The sequence below is a fragment of the Miniopterus schreibersii genome, assembly GCF_964146895.1.
Source record: "Miniopterus schreibersii genome assembly, chromosome: 5".
In the NCBI taxonomy this organism is placed as follows: Eukaryota; Metazoa; Chordata; class Mammalia; order Chiroptera; family Miniopteridae; genus Miniopterus; species Miniopterus schreibersii.
In genome coordinates, this window is record NC_138106.1 from 56,366,989 (window position 1) to 56,387,029 (window position 20,041).

At 42.4% G+C, this 20,041-nt stretch overlaps 2 protein-coding genes across 3 annotated transcripts in view; one reads left to right on the plus strand and one right to left on the minus strand.

Annotated features, from left to right (window-relative positions):
• The window catches only part of CD96 (CD96 molecule), a 70,826-nt gene that overhangs the window by 36,430 nt on the left and 14,355 nt on the right, over positions 1 to 20,041 (minus strand). For both annotated transcript variants that reach the window (XM_081138630.1, XM_081138631.1), the window contains exons 4-6: positions 15,154 to 15,361; positions 11,740 to 11,795; positions 1,845 to 1,935 (exon numbers count right to left, since the gene is read on the minus strand). In XM_081138630.1, the coding sequence (XP_080994756.1) occupies positions 1,845 to 1,935; positions 11,740 to 11,795; positions 15,154 to 15,361 (355 nt within the window). The remainder of the gene's footprint in view (positions 1 to 1,844; positions 1,936 to 11,739; positions 11,796 to 15,153; positions 15,362 to 20,041) is intronic.
• Positions 4,532 to 6,935, plus strand: ZBED2 (zinc finger BED-type containing 2). The gene is made up of 2 exons (XM_081138632.1): positions 4,532 to 4,622; positions 4,858 to 6,935. Exon 2 carries the CDS (start codon positions 5,668 to 5,670, stop codon positions 6,319 to 6,321), a length of 654 nt encoding a protein of 217 aa, XP_080994758.1. The 5' UTR covers positions 4,532 to 4,622; positions 4,858 to 5,667; the 3' UTR covers positions 6,322 to 6,935.

Below are 20,041 nucleotides of genomic sequence, written 5' to 3' on the forward strand. Positions count from 1 at the left end.
TATGACCATTGCCATTTTGGGTCCTGTGAGTCTTCTTTAGAAACAGAACCCTGTTTAACCACCACTGTTAGTACAACCTTTAAATAGTGTAGGTGGCAGCAGGAATTTAATGTAAAACCATCTGTCATAATAGGCCATAACTTTCTGAACTCTCACAGCTTCATTACATTAAAGGTTTTAAATGCTAGTTCTGAAGTTATTATTGGCCAAACTCAGAACTAAATGCAGTTGTGTGCTGTTAGAATTCTGACCACACAGTCTGGCCTTCTGGTTAGGAGCATAATTATAACTGCATAGGAACTTCATTTCTCTAATATAATTTTCTCCTTCATCCAAGCTACCCTTGTCCAACCTAATAGTGCTATGACTCACTTGCCTCCTCTCAACCAGATCCTTCTACCTTTGCACATACTGCACGTCCACTCTTTTAATCATTAAGCCCTTAGGACATTAGGTTCTGGTCAGCATCAAACTGTCTCAAGTACGAAGCCTCAGGTCAGTCAACCATGAGAACAGAGTTTCTACCAAGCTAAAGATAACATCTTGACCTCAGTTATGCTTTAGCCCCAGGCCCATGAAAGTGGAACAACTCTACCAACCACATTTTCATGAAACAAGACGGGACTACTCCATGGCTGACATCAGGACCTGATGCAAGGATCAATTATTCCTTGCTCTAGCTCTGAAGAATCAGTAGAGCCCATGACCCCAACTCCCTTGGCTACCAATGACTAACCATTTCTTCTCCTGTAAAATCTATCACCCAGAGGCCACTGGAGAGCCAGGTCTTAGAGTACTGACTCACCTGTGCCTCTGGGCTTGGCACCAATTCCCTAAATTAACCTTTACTGTACTTTCTTTGCTGTAAACTACCATTCATGTCTTACTGGACTTTGATGCACTTAGGCAAACTAACCCCTTTAGTTGGGTAACAGTGGGCACATCAAATCGTGGCATGTTTAACAGGAGGTCATATCTATAATGATACTTAACAGATATCAGGATTGCATTCTGTCATTATTGTGGGTGAGCTGTTTTTAAAGCAAACTAATAACAAAACCAATGGTAGTCTCAAAACGAATCAAGTGAATTAACGCAATCATTCATCAGCATAAACTTTTAATTGTATCCATTAAAGCTAATAATGCAGTAAGCACTATATGATTGAGTTACTGTTGAAAATACATTGTGCTTTGAGGGAAAATGACTCAGGAGAAAGGAGAAGGGCTGTTGTCCCAGGCAGGGGATGACTGGGATTGTTCTGATGGAGGGGGTCATGTTTATCACCTATGAAAAATATGGCTTTGTGCAGTCTCACCTGAGTGTTTCAATGTGTGTTCCTACTCCAGGAACTTTTAATCCTTTGGGTGAGCATGTTCCTTGTCACAGAGCCAAATCCTCTACGTGCACTTCCTCCAGTTCCCCCAACTCCCACTCCACCCAGGTCCTTACAAGAAAATGTACAAATCATTTGTTTACTGACTTACAGCAGTGGTGCTAAGTTAATTGAACTAAATAAAATTATTAATAAATGTATGCTGAATTAAACTTTTTTGCTCTCATATAAGAGATCTGCTTTTACTAACAGGGAAATAAAACATTAGTGTTTATATGTAAGTTGATGAAGCCAACTGTATTCCTCACATTCTGGGAAATGTTACCCCCATTCTCTTGGAGGAGCCAGATGAGCTATCATCAGGAAATGGCATCTGTTTGGCAAGATGATGTTTTTCTTGGAATAAGAATTGTTCTTAAATGCCAAGATAAACTTAGGCAACCACTACTTCTATTGTCCTTTGTTTTCTTTCTTTGCCAAACCCATTTCCATTGAACGATTTCCTTACCTTCTCTTTCACTTTGAGGAAACCTTCTGTCTACAAACCAGGTGAGATTTGCTGTAGGAAATACATTCCTCAGTGAGCAGGTAAATGTTCTCTGAAGGTAAAGGCAGGACACAGGGAGAATTATTTGCAAATTTAGAAGAAACGAATTCCCCTTATATCTCCACCAACCCTCACAGGAAACATTTTCTTCACTTTTAACAAGGCAGTGTTTACATTTAAGAGGTAATGTGAAAATCTGAACTGTAAGTAGATTTTCTCTTTATAAAGATGTTACAAATTAATGGCTAGAATCCAAGACAATACTAACATTGCAAACCCGAATTCTTGGTTTTGAAAAAGGAAAATTACAACTCTAGCCATGCCGAATAAAAAAGAACTAAGTGGAAAAGAAAGGATAGAAAGAAGAAGCTGTAATAGGCAGAGGCCTGAGAAGAATATTGTTAGACTAAATGCTACACTTTGGTTATTTCCATTCCCCAAATAATGTAAAGTACTATTTGTAGCAGCAACCACTCAAACCCCTTAATATAAATATCTCAATTTGACTTGTAGAGAGTTTTTCTATTCATTTTTCATGTTACTACAATAGGGTAGGTAGGACACACCTTATTATTGCCGCTTGACAGATGGGGAAACCAAGGCGGAGAATGACAGAGTGGCAGAGAATGAGTAGAATGTAGTTGATGGCACAATTGGAAACAATGTTACCTCAGTCCCAGTGCAAAATATTTCCCAGTAAATCACATTGTATTAAAATAAGATAGAAATAGAAGAACAGGTAGTTTATGTTACAAAACTAGAAAGTTTAGAGGTAGGGTTAATTCGTGTTTTATTTTCAACACCTTGTTTGTTCTTTGTAAGATGGTGGTTTCTTCAATAGCTGGTGAAAATATCCAACAAGACATACTGGATCCTCATTATTTTATCTGAGGTACTACAAAATTATAATTCCATTTATAATTACTTGTTTTCTCATCAAGGGATGTGCGGAGTTTTACATATTAACAAGCCCTGTTCTTAATTCTCAAATATTTTCCAGTTGATGAATATACTAGTTAGCTAATAAAGAATAGTTAGCTGTGTTTGATACTTGGTGCCAATTTTCCCACAGGCTAGTTCGCCCAAAGAGTGTGGGCCTGCAGAGCTGAGAAACCAAATTTAAGCATACTAAGTTACATTTCTCTGGCGAGATCCTCCTGAGGTGCAGTGTAACATCCCTCAGTATGTCACTACAAAAATCTCAAGGAAATAATGGGACTTTCAGAGGAAGCTGTCTGTTGCGTATCCAGTTTTCCCACTCATTCAACACTTGACATTGGGGATAAGTGCAGTGCCAAGAAGGTAGATGTGTGAAATCAGTTCACTTCCTTCCCTAGAAAATCAGAAGTAAAATCAGGTCCCCTAAAATATATTCTTATTAAGTAAAGGAAAAAGGATTCAGTTTATTTAAACCAATAAAACGCCAAAGGTTGGTGATAATCTCCAGGAGGTCCATGAAGAGATGTAAGAGTTATAGGAAATGCCAATACCCTTAACTACCCTTATGATTCATTTCCTCCATGCTCAGTTAACCCACCCAAGGACAATGATAGGCTAATATCAGTAACAAGTGGGGGGTTCCATTATTTTACAAAGGTACTGTCTCACTGAAAAAAATTCTCTGAAATCAATAAAGATATATTAAAAGAAAAGAAAAAAATTCTCTTGTCCACTTAATAAAAATGTTTGAAAGATTTAACTTTTGTGGATTCTCTGAATTCAGATTTTACGGAATGACTGAAATATTCTCTACCATCTCCAGATTGTGTCCCAAGATAGTGTTTAGGAATATGGTTCTTGTCCTGAAACTCCTCCCTGTCACTCTAAAATTGAAAAACTGTACACTAAACTAGTTCAAGTTGAAGCCAAACATCTTGGGAAACATCATCATATATGGTTTTACTGAGCTGTCCTTATTTGGAAACTTCTACTTGGCCCAAATGAGTAAGAGGAAAACATGTTAAATTTAAAAATTAAGAAGTAAATATGCACAAAAGTCTCTGAGCACACATATACAGGCACACACAGAGACACGTTCCTCTGCTCTAAAGTAAAATCATTTGCTTGTTGTGTGCCTGTTGCCTCTGTGAGACAAGCCAAATCATTGGTTTCTCCAGCACATTATTCTAAGTCCACCTGGAACACGGGGGAACACGGGAGCAATAGCACAAAGAATTGTTAATAAGTGCCAAAATATATTTGGACAGTTCTGCAGGAGTTCAAAGAAGAGTGAAATCTGACAATAACTTAAGAGAACAGAGTTGCATTTTTGGACAGGTTAGAAATGAGACCAGATTCTACAGGTGGTCTCTGTTGGGAAGTAGTGGGGAATTCACAAAATATTTGAAACCACAGATTGCCCTTGAGGCATGTGGTTCCTCTGCCCACTTTCCTCCTTAAATCTCCTTGGCTTAGAAGCCAGATGATCTAGTCATCTGGAAACAGAACTAAGACACGTAGGTGCTGGATTTGCTGTTTTACTACATGACACTTGCCAGGAACATCTCTTTACTGCTGGAAGGGGCGGAGAAAAAGTTTGCATTTGTGTCTATGTTGCAGAAAAACTCACAGGCAGGGACACACCCACTTGGAAACAAGGTTCCTCTGAAAGTAGGAGGGAACAGGAACTGGAGGCGCCCTCCTCCCGGGGCAGGAGTCAGCTAACAACTATTCAAGGCGCACAGAGCACTCACCCTGCACCCGGAGCTGCTGGCGACAAGACCAGAGCCTCCCTTGCCTGTAAGTACCCGCTGCGGTTGGTGGGTGTTTCCCAACTGTTTGGGGTTGCAAAGCTTGATAAATAAGGCTCTTATTCGCTCCAGAAATGACCCAAGGAAGGAGTCAGAGGTCAGGCTGCTTTTAAAATGTAATATAATTTGCCATTTATTCTTTTAATCTTTAACATGGGGTAAAGATGCCAAACACCTGGACTAAGCTGCTGTCAGGAAGGTCTTATCAGCTATTGGCTTTGCAGGTGATGGTGCCTGGGAAAGTGGAGCCTGCTGAGCTGCTTGCCCAGGACCGCCAGGCGACACTGAGCCTGTGGAGCTATGTCCCACCTGTTTCTCCCCTGTGCGTGCCAGCTCCTCCTGCTGAAAACAGCTAAGCCTGCTGTTTGGATTTCTTAGGATTCCGGACCCAGAGGACTTCTCTAATGATAAGCTGACCTCACATTAAGAACTTTATTACCTGGACCCTGGCAGGCTTTGTAGCCTCTGACTGCGTGTTGCAACAGTTCCTGGGAAGCAGAGTCTCCTTCGCATCAGCACCTGTCGTGCTCGCGGCTACCTACGCCCAGAGAGACCTGCCGCCCCGAGCAGCCTGCACGCTGAGGCTGCTCCTCCTGCTTCCCAGCGCATTTCATAGGTATCGGGGAGCACAGAGACGGTGCAAGCAGCTGGGAGAAAACCTAAAATTTTCAACGTTCAAAAACACTGTAGTGCTGTTTGATGTAGATGGAGAACACCGAGTTCACAGGCGAGCTTGGCAATCGTTGCGCTAATTTGCTTTGACTTTCTGGCCAGACCACAGAGGGATCAGTATGTATCTGGGGCACAGAGGGGATGCACAGGGGAGCCTCAGAGGCCATTTAGCTCGGCTCTGACTCACCCGGACCCTCCAGGGAAGCAGAGAGGAGAGAACATCACACGGCCCGGGCAGGCCGGCCTTGGACCGTTACCGTGAATCCCTGACTTACCGCGCCTCCCTTCCACCTACGCGTGGGCCTTGGCCCTGGGCCAGCTGAGACTTTTAGCTCAAAGAAACCTGTGGAAAAGGAGACGGTATGAGGCGGGAAGAGGGGGAAGAGGAGGGAACCAGGATGAAGGCCAAAGGGGACGGTCAGGTGAAGGAGGAGGCGGAGATCCCTGAGACGGGGCAGCTGGTGGGCCCGTTGGTGAGCACCGTGCCCACCCCCGCGCCCCACAGCAAGGGCGGCCGGTTCTCCGAGGCGTGGGAGTACTTCCACCTGGCCCCTGCTCGCGCTGGGCACCACCCCAACCAGTACGCCACCTGCCGCCTGTGTGGCAGGCAGGTGAGCCGTGGCCCCGGGGTGAACGTGGGCACCACAGCCCTGTGGAAGCACCTGAAGAGCATGCACAGAGGGGAACTGGAAAAGGGTGGCCACGGCCAGGCAGGGCAGCGCCAGGCCCCAAGGCCCCAAGGGCCCCGGCTCCCCGTGGGCATCGAGGGCGAGTGGGCCAGGCTGCTGGAGCAGGTGGGGGCCCTGGCTCTGTGGGCCAGCCAAAGAGAAAAGGACCTTCTGAGGAGGGAGAGGGCAGTGGAGTGGCGGGAGAGGGCTGTGGAGAGGAGGGAGCGAGCGGTGGAGGAGGTGGAGAGAGCCATCCTGGAGATGAAGTGGAGGGTGAGGGCGGAGAGGGAGGCCTGCCAGAGGGAGACAGACCCGCTGGCAGCGGCTCGCCCCTTCCACTTTGTTTAAGTCGGGCTTGGGGAAACCTATTCTGAAAACACTGGCTTTACACTCGCAGCAAAGGGCCATTTTAGTTCCAGCTTCAATATATAGTAAAGCAATTTAGTGGGATTTTGTTTTTAAGAGACAGAGTACCTCCTAGGGGTCAACCTCAGCAGGTCTGAATTAACCAAATGCTTAGCTACAGGCTTCCTAGTGCTGTACTGATCAAAACTTTAAAATACGCTAACTAAATATAGATGTTTCACCACCACAGGCCTGTGAGATGTTTTGGGGCAGAATGTACCAGACTGTCAGCATTGATGAGTGAAAATAATGGGATGTACGCCTAGCAGGTGGTTTTGGTAAAGCTGAAGGTTTTGACAGCTGAGGCTGGTCAGGTAGCTGGAATGTGCCTGCATGACCAGCTCTCGGTAAGAGACCCCACCATGAGCAGAGCTTAGGCTTCTTGCATGCACACTGGTGGTGATTTGAGAACTGCATGCAAAGCTTGCTCTGTGGAATCCAGCAGTGGAAGGACAGAGAAGCTGGAACCCAAGATCCCCAGACCCTTCCAATGCATACCTTTCTCCCCTGTGGCAGTGCTATGCCACCTGCTTATATTAAAGCTGTTCCATCACTCTAACCTGTCTGAGTCTTGTAAGTCTTTTCCACAACTTAACACAGAAGTGATTAATGCATCATTAGTGCAGAGAGAATTAAAGACTGTACTATTCATTTGAATTAAACATTAAGAATAGAGGACATAACATTTATTTATAAATAGTTAAAAATATAATCTAGTTTCACAGTAAGGTCTGTTAAAGGAGAAGGAATGAGTGAAGAAGAGATGAAAGAAACCCAACAAGAAAAAGCAAAAGGTGGGGAGATGGGATAAATAGGAGGAATGTGGACCAGAGGCAGAAAAGTTAAAAAGAAAGCAAGGGTTAGAGAAACTGTAAAGATAAGAGGCAGCTCCCTGGGCAAAATTCACCATGGAAAGATAAAAGAGACCATGACTGTCTGGGGGTGTGAAGGACAGGGAACATTTTCTTAGATTCTGAGGTCAATTTTAATGAGTTCCGTTGCTTTTGTTTTGTTCCCACAGAACACACAGACAACTCGTCCACTTGAGCAGTAGGTTTTGGATTTTATTCCTGCCTCTGAAGTGCTAACTTATACCCATCTATTGTTCTTGGAGTTTTTAAGATGATTCATCATTAAATTTTCAGAGATGTTTTGAAGAAAGGGAGACTAACAGTCCATAGGAAGAGGGAAACTCCCTGGGCTGCTGAAGACATGCCTAAAATGCAATAGAATAAAATCAAGGTGGGAACTACCCCGGCCTTTGCAACGGAGCTGGTTTCAGATGACTCCTCTAGAACCTATTTTTAAAAAAAAAACTAGGTTGAGAATGTGGAAAAGGGAATGGTGAAAGTGGGGAAAGACAAGAGGAGGTAAATACAGTCGTTCCCCATTGTCTTGTAGACAGGCTAAGCACTTTATGGGCACTGTGCCCCCTGAAAGCGACAAGATCCTGGCATAATAATGGTGTCTTGCCTAATTCAGTCCTCGCCTGTGTGCTTGTTCTTACACCCTGTCAGCAGCTCTAACAACCGGATCATTCTTTCCTGTGAGATGTTTGTGGAACAAACACAAGTTCAAACACCAGGCTTGTGAAAAACCCAGGCTGTGCTGCAGTCCTGTAATCCCGTCTCCCTAGACACCTGACTGATAGGAAAGATTTCACTTCCCATGCGGCTTCCCCAGAGGGGGTGGTTCCCTCTGAGGCCCTCTGCAGCCGTGGGAAAGTTCAGGCTCACACCTCCCCAATGATGACGGCGGCTGGTGGGCTCGTGACCACACGTGGGGACTCAGAGACTTATTGTGCCACAATATGCTAGAAAAAAAGAAAAGACGCCACAATACCTAGTCTTACACACACACACACACACACACACACACACACGCCTGGAATGCCTCCTAAGAAGGTCAAGGATTCCCCAAAGATTCAGCCTTTTACAAACCCAAACTTAAATACACAAAATATCAAATTCTGTACACAGCTCCTAGAGCTTCTCTGCTAACTCTGATATGTGTTTTTAGGTTATGGTGTCTGTTTTATATGGTTCTTATTCTCTTCTTTTTTAGGCATTTTTAACCCCAACTGCTTTTGTTTCCTGTTTCATGTGAGGTAGTTTTCTTTATATTTTTTCCCCTAAATTTTGTCAAACATAATAAAGATTAAGAGACAAGGCCAGGGCCTATGGAGATGATCAACTAAAGTAGTTAAAGTATAGCCCGGCTGGTGTGGCGCAGTGGTTGAGCATCAACCTATGAACCAGGAGGTCACAGCTGGGTTCGATTCCACATCAGGGCACATGCCCAGGTTGTGGGCTCGATCCCCAGTAGGGGGCTTTCAGGGGACAGCCAATCAATGACTCACTCTCATCGTTGATCTGTCTCTTTCCCCCCCTCCCTTCCTCTCTATGAAATCAATAGAAACATATATTTTAAAATAAAGTAGTTAAAGTATAAAGCATAGGCATAAAGAGAGACATGGGGCTTGTGGAGAGACTGAACTGTTGCATCAGCTCTGGAATTTTTATGCCTCTCTCTTGTGCCTTCTTTTGTGTATCATCAAAGCTGGGTGTAGAGGGCCAGGGACCCTGTGCTGAGGGGCTCTTTGGCTCAGCATCTTTTGCTCTAATGTAAAAATCTGCTACATGGTGGAGCCCTGAGGTTTAAGTTGAATGTACCTTTTCCATCTCAGCTATAAAGGGAGGCTGGTGCCATGTTGGAACCCTGGTGAAGCCTCCGTCTCAGGAACACACAAGAACATGCTATTACAGGTGTGACACTTGGACATCCCTGGCCTGTCTCAGAGAGGCATCATCTTTAGAATAATTTGGGGACTTTTCTATTTACAGAAAAACTAAATTAACCATAAACTTTATAAGTCTAACTAGTAATGCTGGAAGATATTATTCACGACTGACCAAATGCCTATTTTTCTAACACTGAGCATTGCTGGTACAGTGAATATGTAGCACATAGTAGCATTTAATACGTGCATGTTGACTTCGTTAATTTCTACAGAATGAAGGGAGGGCATAGAAAATTACCACTGCGCAACCCTTATGGTAGCCAGATGGTAGCTGCTTTGCATTCATTCTCTCATTTGATCCATATGTCACCCTTGTGAGGTTGGGATCATTGTCTCTACTTGCTGACAACGAAGCTAAGGAACTGAGCTTCCAGGGGCGGGACTTAATAAGCGATAGATGAGAGTTCAACCCAGGTTTATCAGATTCCACAATCTAGGTTCTGTTTTTTCATTATCCCACACTGTCTCCTAGAATCAGTCACATAGTAGATTTATGAATATAAATGCAGAGGAAAGAATGAGTGACAGAGAGTGAGTGAATGATAAATAGTAGGGAGGAAAGAAATATCACTGAGACATTTACTATGTGTCATGTACTTCATTACTGCACATACATTTAATTCACCTAAGAACCCTGTGAAATATTGATTATGACCCCAATTTTAGAGATGAGTTAGCTGAGACTAGTGGGGTTAACAACTTGGTGAGAATATGTGGCTAGTCAGTGGTCAAGTTAGGATTTGACATTATCTCTACTTGCCGCTGGAGCTGACTCCTTTTATTGTACCACCCGGCCTGGATATGGGCATGCTAAATTCTCATTTCAGCTTGCCCTTTAGTAGTGACTCAGTCAGTTGTTCAGACTCTCTAGGCCCCAACTTCTCATCTGTAAAATGACAGATACCAAACCCACTTTAGAGGCTCCTTGGGAACATCACATGGTAAAAGCATGTGAAAGGGAATTACAGAGTTCATAAGTTATTGAAAATATAATGGGGACTATACGAATATTAGAGTGAGGAATAATTAATGTTTGGCGAGATGTTAAAAGATCCATAGACAAGCCATGTCTTGTAGCTGGTTTTATAGATTTGGTGAGAGTTTATTCACTAATTCCCTAGGAAGAAAGGTTTTCTTTTTTTCCCTCTCAGCACCTAGGCAAGTGTGGGTACAGAAGAGGAAATTTGATAACATGTAAGACAAAGTGCTTTTTTCAAAAACTGGAATTCTTGGGTCAAATTGTATAGTTACATATCTGATTGAATACATATTACCTATAAGCACTGGCACCAAGAACCTACAAGAAATCCTTATAGAAACAAAAACACCTACCAAACATTGTACCATTAGATTATTGGTTTTATTTAAATTATTGAAATAAAGTCCAGTGATAAAAATTGGGAATTAATTGTGGCAGAACAATTTAAAATCTTTTCCTGTATCCTCAGAACTACCATAGCAATTATCTAAAAGATTAATACAGAAAATCAGCAAAAGACCCAAATATATATACTCATCTAAAACCATCCCACAGAGTCTGAGCCATAATTTGTATTCAACTGTCAAGTTAAATGACTGATACTCAACAGGACTAGAAATCATAAGTTATTTAATGTTCTTGGGACTAGAAGAAACTAGCATACTTTTCTCTCATCCCATGTAATAGGAAATGTTTTCTAATTAATGAAACTATTTCTTTTACTTGGAGTTTTGAAAAGCTTGAATGAAATCACAATGCCACAAAATAGCTGATTAATACATATAATAGTAATATTAACCAAACAAGAAAATAGTGCTTGTTGAGCAATTAATATATGCCACACCATATACTAAGAACTTTTCATACATTATTTCATTTAATTCTTGGAAACAACAACAATGTGCAGATACTCATCTTATCCCCTTCATATAAGTGGGAAAACTGACTGCAAAGATGTGAAATAATTTGCCCAAGGTCACAGCCAGCAAAAAGAAGAGCTGGCAAGTGAGCTCAGCTTCCACAGATTAGAGGCTGGGAACTACCTGCTAGAAATTGAAGTCAGAGGACCCATTTTACTTCCCCTTTACTCCTGCCCTTTCTCCTACTGCCTGAGAAGTAGCCAGGGTTCGGCAGGGGCACATAAAGACAGGTCTCCTCTTGTTAACTTCAAAATAAAAACAATGGGTAAGCTGGTACAGGAAATGGCTTTGAACAAATTAAATGTCAGCTGAGCATAAAACTCATTCTTTCACCAGGATTCAGACTGCTCTCTGCCCTACTTTTCCTTCACTATCCACTTCAATTGTTATTAAAAAATAAATTTGAGCTATTGAGACTATTTTTCCCAGGAAACATAAGGACTTGGGGGTCACAGATTACGTGCTCTGAGAGACCTAAGTTGGAAGGTAAGAATTCCTATTAGGTTTCTAGAATCAATTCAGCTTCCCTTCTTCCTCACCTGAAATGAATTGGCTGAAGGCCAAGGAGTAAGATCCTTTGGAAAAACATTCTGGACAACAATGTAACCTGACACACCTCGCATGTTATACTACAGATTTTCAAAAGCTTTAAAGTGACTCACCTCTCCCAAGACATCCATGGAGTTATTTTCCGTAATCATGGGGATTTCTGGCTTAGCTTAAAGGCAAAGAAAACACAGTTAGTGGCACAAAAGAAAACACAGTTAGTGGCATGGAATGCCATCTTACTTGGCCACTAGTGTGTGTGAGTGTGTGTAAGATTCATCATTCATCAAATATTAAACACCCATTAAACACCCACTGTGTGCCTGGCAGAGTGTCAGGTTTTTAGGAAACAAAGGTGGGCAAATCATCTTCCCTGTGCTAAAGAAATTTATATTTTCATGCAAAATACAGATACATAATCTAGAAATCAGAATACACTGAGATAAGTACCATAATAGACAACATGTAGGATTTGAAGAAAGCTTTTAAGAGAAGCTGCTAATCCAACCTTGGGGGATAAGAGGAAGCTTTTGGAAGTTGCAACATTTAACTGATACTAGAATTATGATTATTAGTGAGTCGGGTGAAATGGGGAATGTGAAGGAGGGGAGGGGAAGATGGTGGGGAAAGAGAAGAGAGGAGTATTCTACTTGTCCAAAGGCCTAGAAATACAGTATAATGTACAGGCCTCTGAAAGGGACAGAAAAAACCACTTGATACTTTAGTTGTTTGGTACTAGAAAATATCAGGGACTATTTCAGTGATTTTGTTGTCCTGCAGGATTGTAGGTGCCTCAAAGCCAGACTATTTTAATCATCTCTTCATCTCAAACACTTAACAGAGTCCAGGACAAAGTAGGCGTTGAATATATCATGTTGAACTTGAGTGGTTTCAAGTTCTTGAGAACAGCAGACAAAGCCGTCTATGATGTAGTGGAGAAAAATTAAGACCCTGTCGCAGGTGCTGTTAATACCTGCAAATCTACTTGGCATTTGCCTCTACTTACTTGCTGGGCAAGAGCCCTCATTAAGTAGAGGCAAATGTGATTCTCCGTGATTTTCTTCTGTGACTCTCTCTTAAGGATTTTTTGGGGTTCTGGAAGCATGCTGAGTCCACAAGTAGGGGAAACTGCAAGTCCCAGAGAGTTTGTGGCGATAACAGATGGGGAGTTGGTGGCTAATCCCCCAGCTTCCCTGCTTCATTTGGGCTAACTCTGATATGTATTCTCCCAGAGTCCCCCCAGGGAGTAGAGCTCTAAGCCCACAGCTTGATCATGTCCATTCTATTATCTTCCTTCCCTTCAGATGTTCCTTTCATTCTTCTGATGTTTCCCAGGATTACCTCTCAAATAAATGAATTTAGTTCAAATCTTTGTCTCAGCGATTTCTTTCGGGGGAACCCAAATCAAGATACAACCCCAAAACAGTAATGAGAGGAGGGGTGTTTCTGACCCCCTCTTAGCAACAAATACCAGTAGAATGAAGGACCCAGGAGGAATAACAATTACTAAAAGTTGCAGGGGTGATAGAGATTCTTTTTGAGGCTCAGGACAATCAGATTTAGAGCTAAGGAGTGGGGGAGAACAAATACGTGCTGGCAGGTGACTTCCCACTAAGGAAAGGAAAGTTAAGGAGACTAGTGAGGGAGATACAGGAAGCCACAGGGGAGCTGGACAAGCTTCCGATCCCCCGTCTTGTTAGAGAGTAAAGGCATTGTTCAGGAGGAAGAAATAAGCTGGATCAGGGCATGTAGAATGGGTGTGTGGTACACTTGGGTATTTATTTTAAGGTTTTCATGTTTTTATTTTTGGCTTAGTCTATTTGAGGAATCACCAAGGAATGCAGAGTGGTTCTCAATAAGACAAGCATTGTACTTCTGTGCCAGGACCATGACAATACACGTGCGGGTGACACCAACATCCAGGTTCAAGACTAGATGAGACACAGCTTAGCTGGCCCATTTGATAAAGGAGAAAGCCCAGGAAGCAGTGAAAATATAATTCTGTCAACAAGCAGGCAGAGTCTCATAGTTTTAAGCATCTACTGAAAGGAGTTCAAAGAAGAAGCAGACATGTTGAGACAGATGTACAGACGGGGTGGTAACAGTGAGATGTAAAAGAGCCAACAGCAGTCGAGACCAAGATAAAGGTATTTTAATACAGCAAAGATACAGGACACAGTTTAATTGTTGGTAAGTCAGTTTGATGAAGTTAAGGCACAAAAACACTTGGTCAAGTGGGGCACAGTTTGCCTTATTTAGAAGTGATATTTCTTTGCACATCCTGGATGGCTGCCTCCATTGATCTGCCAATATTAAGACCAGATAAATCAGGTCCATGGGTTTCGTGTTTGTGCTAAGACAGTCACACCTAGGTCAGGGAGCTGAGGGTGATAATCGGTAAAAGAAATGAATAGTCCTTTCCAACTCTTCACAGAACATTGTTTAGGCTCCATAAGGAACCTGACCATCAGGGGCGATTGATTATTTCTTCGCTCATCCATGGGAGAGCTGGAGAGGGAAGGCAGGAGGGAGGGAGAGAGAGAGGGCGGGAGGAAGAGGGTGAAGGCCAGAGAGAGGGAGAAGTAGAAAAGCTATAAGCAAGAGGCTCCAAACTATATTAACCTCGGCTGCAGCTACTCCATCCTTATGAACTGCAGGGCTGGCATTTCCTTCAAAATAGTGAATTGTGTGACCTCTAATAATGTAATAAGAATCTAAGTAAAAGTAAATACAAAGAGTTTTTTCACTTGTTCTGTCGCGTGCACAACTTAGGATTTATAAAGTTATTTTCTTTTTGTTTACCTCATTTTCAGAAACAATTAATTGCTCGTCCACATCACTGCTTTTCTCTTTGCCTTAATTTAAAAATGCTGTTTTAAAAACACAGTTCTTAGTCCCAAAGATGAAAAAAAATATTCAAAGCTAGGGGGTTTCTGTTTATTAACATTTCCTTGCATCACTGAGCAAAATAGAATTTTCACATTTACTCCCAATTTGGACCCTGCAGAGTCTGAGGCTCTCGCTGCGGGCTCCTTTGCGGGAGGAGCTGGAGCTGCACCGCCTTCACCCCGGCTGGCCTCGGCGAGGGAGGGGCTGCCCTGCGGTTTCCCCAGAGCTTGCTTAGCATCTTCCTATTCTCACACTTGCCTTTTTCTGTCTTGCTCCAGCGAGCAACTAAGACAATTAGGCAACTGAGCAATTATACTCTGGCAGCTATAATTAAAGAGATTTCCAGTATTCTTAGGAAACATTAAAATTGTAAATAAGGGAGTGGTTACCAGGAAACTGACCAATCTATGGTTCTCTGTGTGATTTCATTCTATTAACTGAACCTTCAGGCTTTTCCTTCCTACTCTCATCCCCACCCCCAACATGAATGACAGATACCAAGGTGAGCAGAACTCCTGAATGGCTACCCTGAATGGCGTGGCTGCACTCCAGGTAGCAGGCAGCTTCCTCCCTAGGGGAAAAGTGAGGTATGCGACACTGACAAGAGGATGGCAGGGAGTCCAGGGAACAAAAACTCTTACCAAAAACCTTGACCGTGGTGGAGCTCCTCAAGATTTTGCCAAGCCTGACTGTAACGTGGCAAAAGAACTTGCGGTCGTCATCGTGGATTAGGACTGGAGAGAGGTAGAGCCTGTGGTCTGCTCCTAGCTTGATTCTGTCTTTAAATGATGTGGAATTGCTGATGGGGCGACCTTGGGTGATAAGTGTTTCCTGAGTTCCATTATCCTCCTGGTGATGAAAATAGTTACGTTATTGAGCGCTCAACTTGGTATTCCACAAGTATTCATTCATTCATTTATATCTTGTAAAAAGAGAGATATGAATGAAGGATTGAAATTAAGAGGTATTTAGTATGGCACTAGACAAAGTATCATTTACACTTGACTTTCAGTTAAAAACCACTGTCAGCTTCTCCTAATATGAATAGAAACTTGCTGCTCTTCTGATGAGAACTTCCCCTTTGTAACCCTCCATAAGCCGCATATCTGGGGTGAGATTTGGGGGACACAGCATTGGGGGCTATCACAGATCATAATTCTAATGCCAAGTTCAGAAATCTTAATGGTAGGATGTGCTGAGAAGGCTTTATAAGTTTTGCTCATAAAATCTTCAACTGAACTAGATGATATAGTCACTCTCTCTCCCCAGTATTACTTTAGAAAAGCTCTCATTTTAGGTCCCCTCAGGGCCAGGACTAGGATGAAGTAAGGAGACTTCTAGGGCACAAAATATAAAGAGCCACTCACTCTCAGGGTTTTGTAAATTCAGGCTGGGCACCTGAGAGTGAGTGCCTCCTTAAATTTTGTGCTGTAGGCACCTTCTTTCCTCCTCACCTCAGCCTTGTCATGGTCCTTGCCCTTCTGCCCTTATTTTTGTGTTTGCGATAACTTCAAAGAAGACACAGGAAGAGTAGGCTGTAAATGTTAATCTGAACTTTGGAGATCAGAGTTCATTTGGAATATTTGGTTCCTCTATTCTATATCCTTTCTTGGGTCTTTGTAGAAAAGCCACTGTTATTCTTGCCCTACTCAGAATTTCCGTGGCCAAGGTCTTGGGGGTGTCACAGTGTTGGTCAATATCAGTAACTGTGTTAACTAAGGGCCCAGTGAGGAGGGGACTCTTGAGGGCCACAGGGTAGAGGAAGGGGTATGTCCTTATACCCCTTTAGTATAACTCAATATTCTCAATTGAGTTGCCTTGAAACATTTAGATTCATAAGTTTCTTCTCTAGAGATTTAAACTCAGTTGTTCTGGGGTGAGACCCAGGTTGGAGTATTTTGTTGTTGTTGTTTTTTATAAAGGTCCTCAGAAGAGCCAGGGCTGAGAACCACTGGTCTAACTCTAAATAACAGATGAATCTTATGCACAGGGGTCCGGGGAAATGGAGGGAACTAAAGTGGAAAAGGGTGAACAGGAATACATCTGGTGGGGAAGAAATCATGAAATAATAAAGATCTGTGACTTGGATTCTATAGTTTAAAAAATGAGACAGGTTCAGGGTAGAAGAAATGGAAGCCAGGTGAGTGAGTGAATTCAAGACTGAGCTAGGAGCAGAAACAGTGGAAACATGAAGGTAAACTATGAAAATAGTTTATATAGATATTTCCAGAATCTACTTAGTACAAATTCTTATGTAAGACACAATTGTACGAGTGACTATGGCTGGGATTGGTATCAGCTTTACAAATAGATATCTATGTAAACAGTAGTGCCTGCAAAGAATCACACCCTGCTTAAGACTTACTTCTGAAGCAATGCACACACCTTTATACCCACATAAAGAAGGACCTATGAGTCTATCCTCTTGTCTTCTTAATGAAGACAGGTACAAAAAATTAAAGGGAGAGAGCTTATATTCTGGAGACGGGGGCTACAAAAGGAACCTTAAGGACTGGGTGGCACTTGACTCAGCATTTGCAGACCTGGAGGCCAATAATTAAGGAGTCAGGCTCCCCCTGCAGGTCCTCCAGCAACTAGCTTAATTTTATAGCTTCTGCTTTATGCACAGGGACTGCTTTTGTGAGGATACTGGAGTTCAAAATGCTTCTTGACATTTAGCAAATGACTCGCCATCTCGAGCATTTCCTCTGCCATTTAGTTGTGGAGAGAGGGCAGTCAGAGGCCGAGGTTGGAGACTGGTGAGGAAAACTTTTTCCTTTATTGCGTAGCTGAGTGTGACTAGCCAGGGTGGTTTCATTGGTGGAGGAAAGATATGCCAAAAATAAAACAAACAAACAAAAATACCCAATTTATTCAAAGGTTTGTTTGTTGTTTGTTTGTTTTTCTCAATTGACTGTTGTAGAGGGAAGGGTTTGTTCTTTTGTTGGGAAAGACGGGATTCAGTTGCAAAGTATGCCTTGTAACTTACCACATATAGAGATCCTGAAAGAATCTAAAGTCCCTGTTATAAAGGGAGCAAGGCAAAACTGCATGTGAGTGGCCGCCTTCATGAAGCAAATGGGAGGAGAGGCAGAAAAAAACTAGCGCACGCAAACATTGAAATGTCTAGAGCCGGGAGAGGGAAAAATAATGCTATGACCACTACTAAAATTTTATATTACTAATCATAGCTTAAATTTATTTAGCACCTACTATTTTAGGCACTAAGCAACATTATTTCAAGTCTGATTTACTCCTCACAACAATCTGCAATGAACTGAGGTGAAGTAACTTGCTCAAAGGTCACACAAAGTAAGGAGGTACTTAAGTCACAGCATCAGAAAGCGGAGAAGCCCAGGACCAGGAACAAGTAAGCCTCAGAGACAACACACACTAATGAAAACCAAACATCACAAAACAGAACAAAAAACCTACGGGGGTATCAGAAATGAAAAATTTAAAAGAAATTCCAGGAGGCCATGGCCTATATGTAAGTTGTAGACCACAGAGGTGTGGACAGTTTGCTGATTCGAAGGGCCCTTGGGGGTCATAATCCCTATGACTCTAGGAGTCATAGAGGGCACTCGAACTGCTACCTGATAATGATAAGCGTAGGGTCTGCAGGAAACAGACTGGTAAGAGGGTCTTATTATATAGAATCCTTATTCTTGCCTGTTTTTCTCTTCTTGTTTTTTAAAGAAAAAAATTTGACAACTTTTTAAAATATAAATACGTATTTCTAAAACTTCCTGGGACTCTCAGCTTAATGGACCCTGTGATTTAATGGGAAGTATAGATAGAACTAACATACCTACTCTACCCCTGACACTCAGAACATGTTCAATTAATACGAACTGTCCTCCGGCCTCAGTGATGGCCAACCAGCTGCTTCACAAGTATTCATTGTCTGCCTGACTAAACCGAGGAATCATGGCGAGTCCTAACACTAACCCTAACCCTTTAGAGACGAGTTTTTAATACATACTGAGTACAGGAATGAGTTCATTATTCGGTTGTGTTACCTTATTAACAACTCACAAAGATACTATGAGGTTGGTGCTATAGTGATCCCCTTTTATAGATGATGTAAATAAAATGTAGGCTAGGCAACATAAACAAGATATGAATTCTGAGACAAAAGGAAAAACACGTGCCCCTACGCGCACTTATCAAAATATTCTCCCAGCCCTAGCCAGTTTGGCTCAGTGGTTAGAGCGTCAGCCTGAGGACTGAAGGGTCCCGGGTTGGATTCTGGCCAAGGGCACCTACCTCAGTTGCAGGCTCTGCCCCAGTTGAGGAGAGAGGAGGAGGCAACCAATCGATGTGTTTCTCTTACGTAGATGTTTCTTTCTCTCTCTCTCTCTCCCTCTCCCTTTCTCTCTCTCTGAAAAGCAATGGAAAATATATCCTTGAGTAAGGATTTTTGCCTAAGTGGAAAAAGTTAATAAAAATTCCATAATTAATTTTTTTTAAAATGACTACATAAAGCCATGCATTGCTCAATCCATTCTCCTCTGTCAACTCTCATACATGTGGGTGGGGGATGTGGGGGACATGATGCCATGAGGCCCAGGAACCACAGACTGATTGGGAAGCACCAGTCCTTGGACAGTGTTGCTGGATCTCAAAACAGACAAACAACAGCCTGCCTTTATTTAAAATGTTGATATTTTTTGTTCACGGATTTTCCCTAAATTTTTATTTAAAAAATATTTTATTAATATTTATATTTTGATTACTGATTTTTTGGGCACTCCCTTGAATTGTGCACACAAGGGGAAGACCCTATTTACCCTAACCAGAGGTGGGGAACGTCTGACCCACAGGCTGTATTTGGCCCTCGAAATCATTTGGTCTAGCCCTGCCAAGGCAATCACAGGTGGGACTTTGAAATTCAATAAATCTAGGAGCTTTTATCATAGCTAATTTTTAAGTTGATAATTTTTATGGTGCATGAATGATGTTATAATATCCAAATGGCCCTTGGCAGAAAAAAAGCTCCCACCCCTGCATAACTCTTAGGTCACACGGATAATAAATGGAGGAACCAGGACTTGAAAACAATTTCCCTCCCAAAGTCACACTGTTAATGACTTTGTTATATACAGCCTCACAAGCATAGTAGAATAAACGGTCCTTGCCTTTTCTGCTTAGAGTCTGTTTGAGAAGAGCTAAGTCACAATAAAAACAAATACAAAATCATACCCATAGAAGAAAAACAAACACATAATTAAGTTAAGAACAGGAATTAGATAAGATAATTTGCACGATGAGGGCTGGCTGGGGTCTATTGAATCATGAAACACTGCTTCCCTGTGTCCCCTAAAGACCTGACAAACCTGGGAATGATTTGTGGAGACTTTCCTATTTTTGTACTAGAATCAGGGTTTTCAATCCCCAAAAGAGACCTTGGTACTATTGGATTTAGTGACATTATTTCATCCCTGGGATGGCACAGGCTCCATGTCAGAGCTGACGGTGTTGACCACAGCACATGGTGGGTGTTGAGTGTAGAGAGCTCACTCAGCA

Excerpts from the sequence above, each read along its gene's own strand:
- ZBED2 (XM_081138632.1), top strand. The coding sequence starts at position 5,668 with ATGAGGCGGGAAGAGGGGGAAGAGGAGGGAACCAGGATGAAGGCCAAA.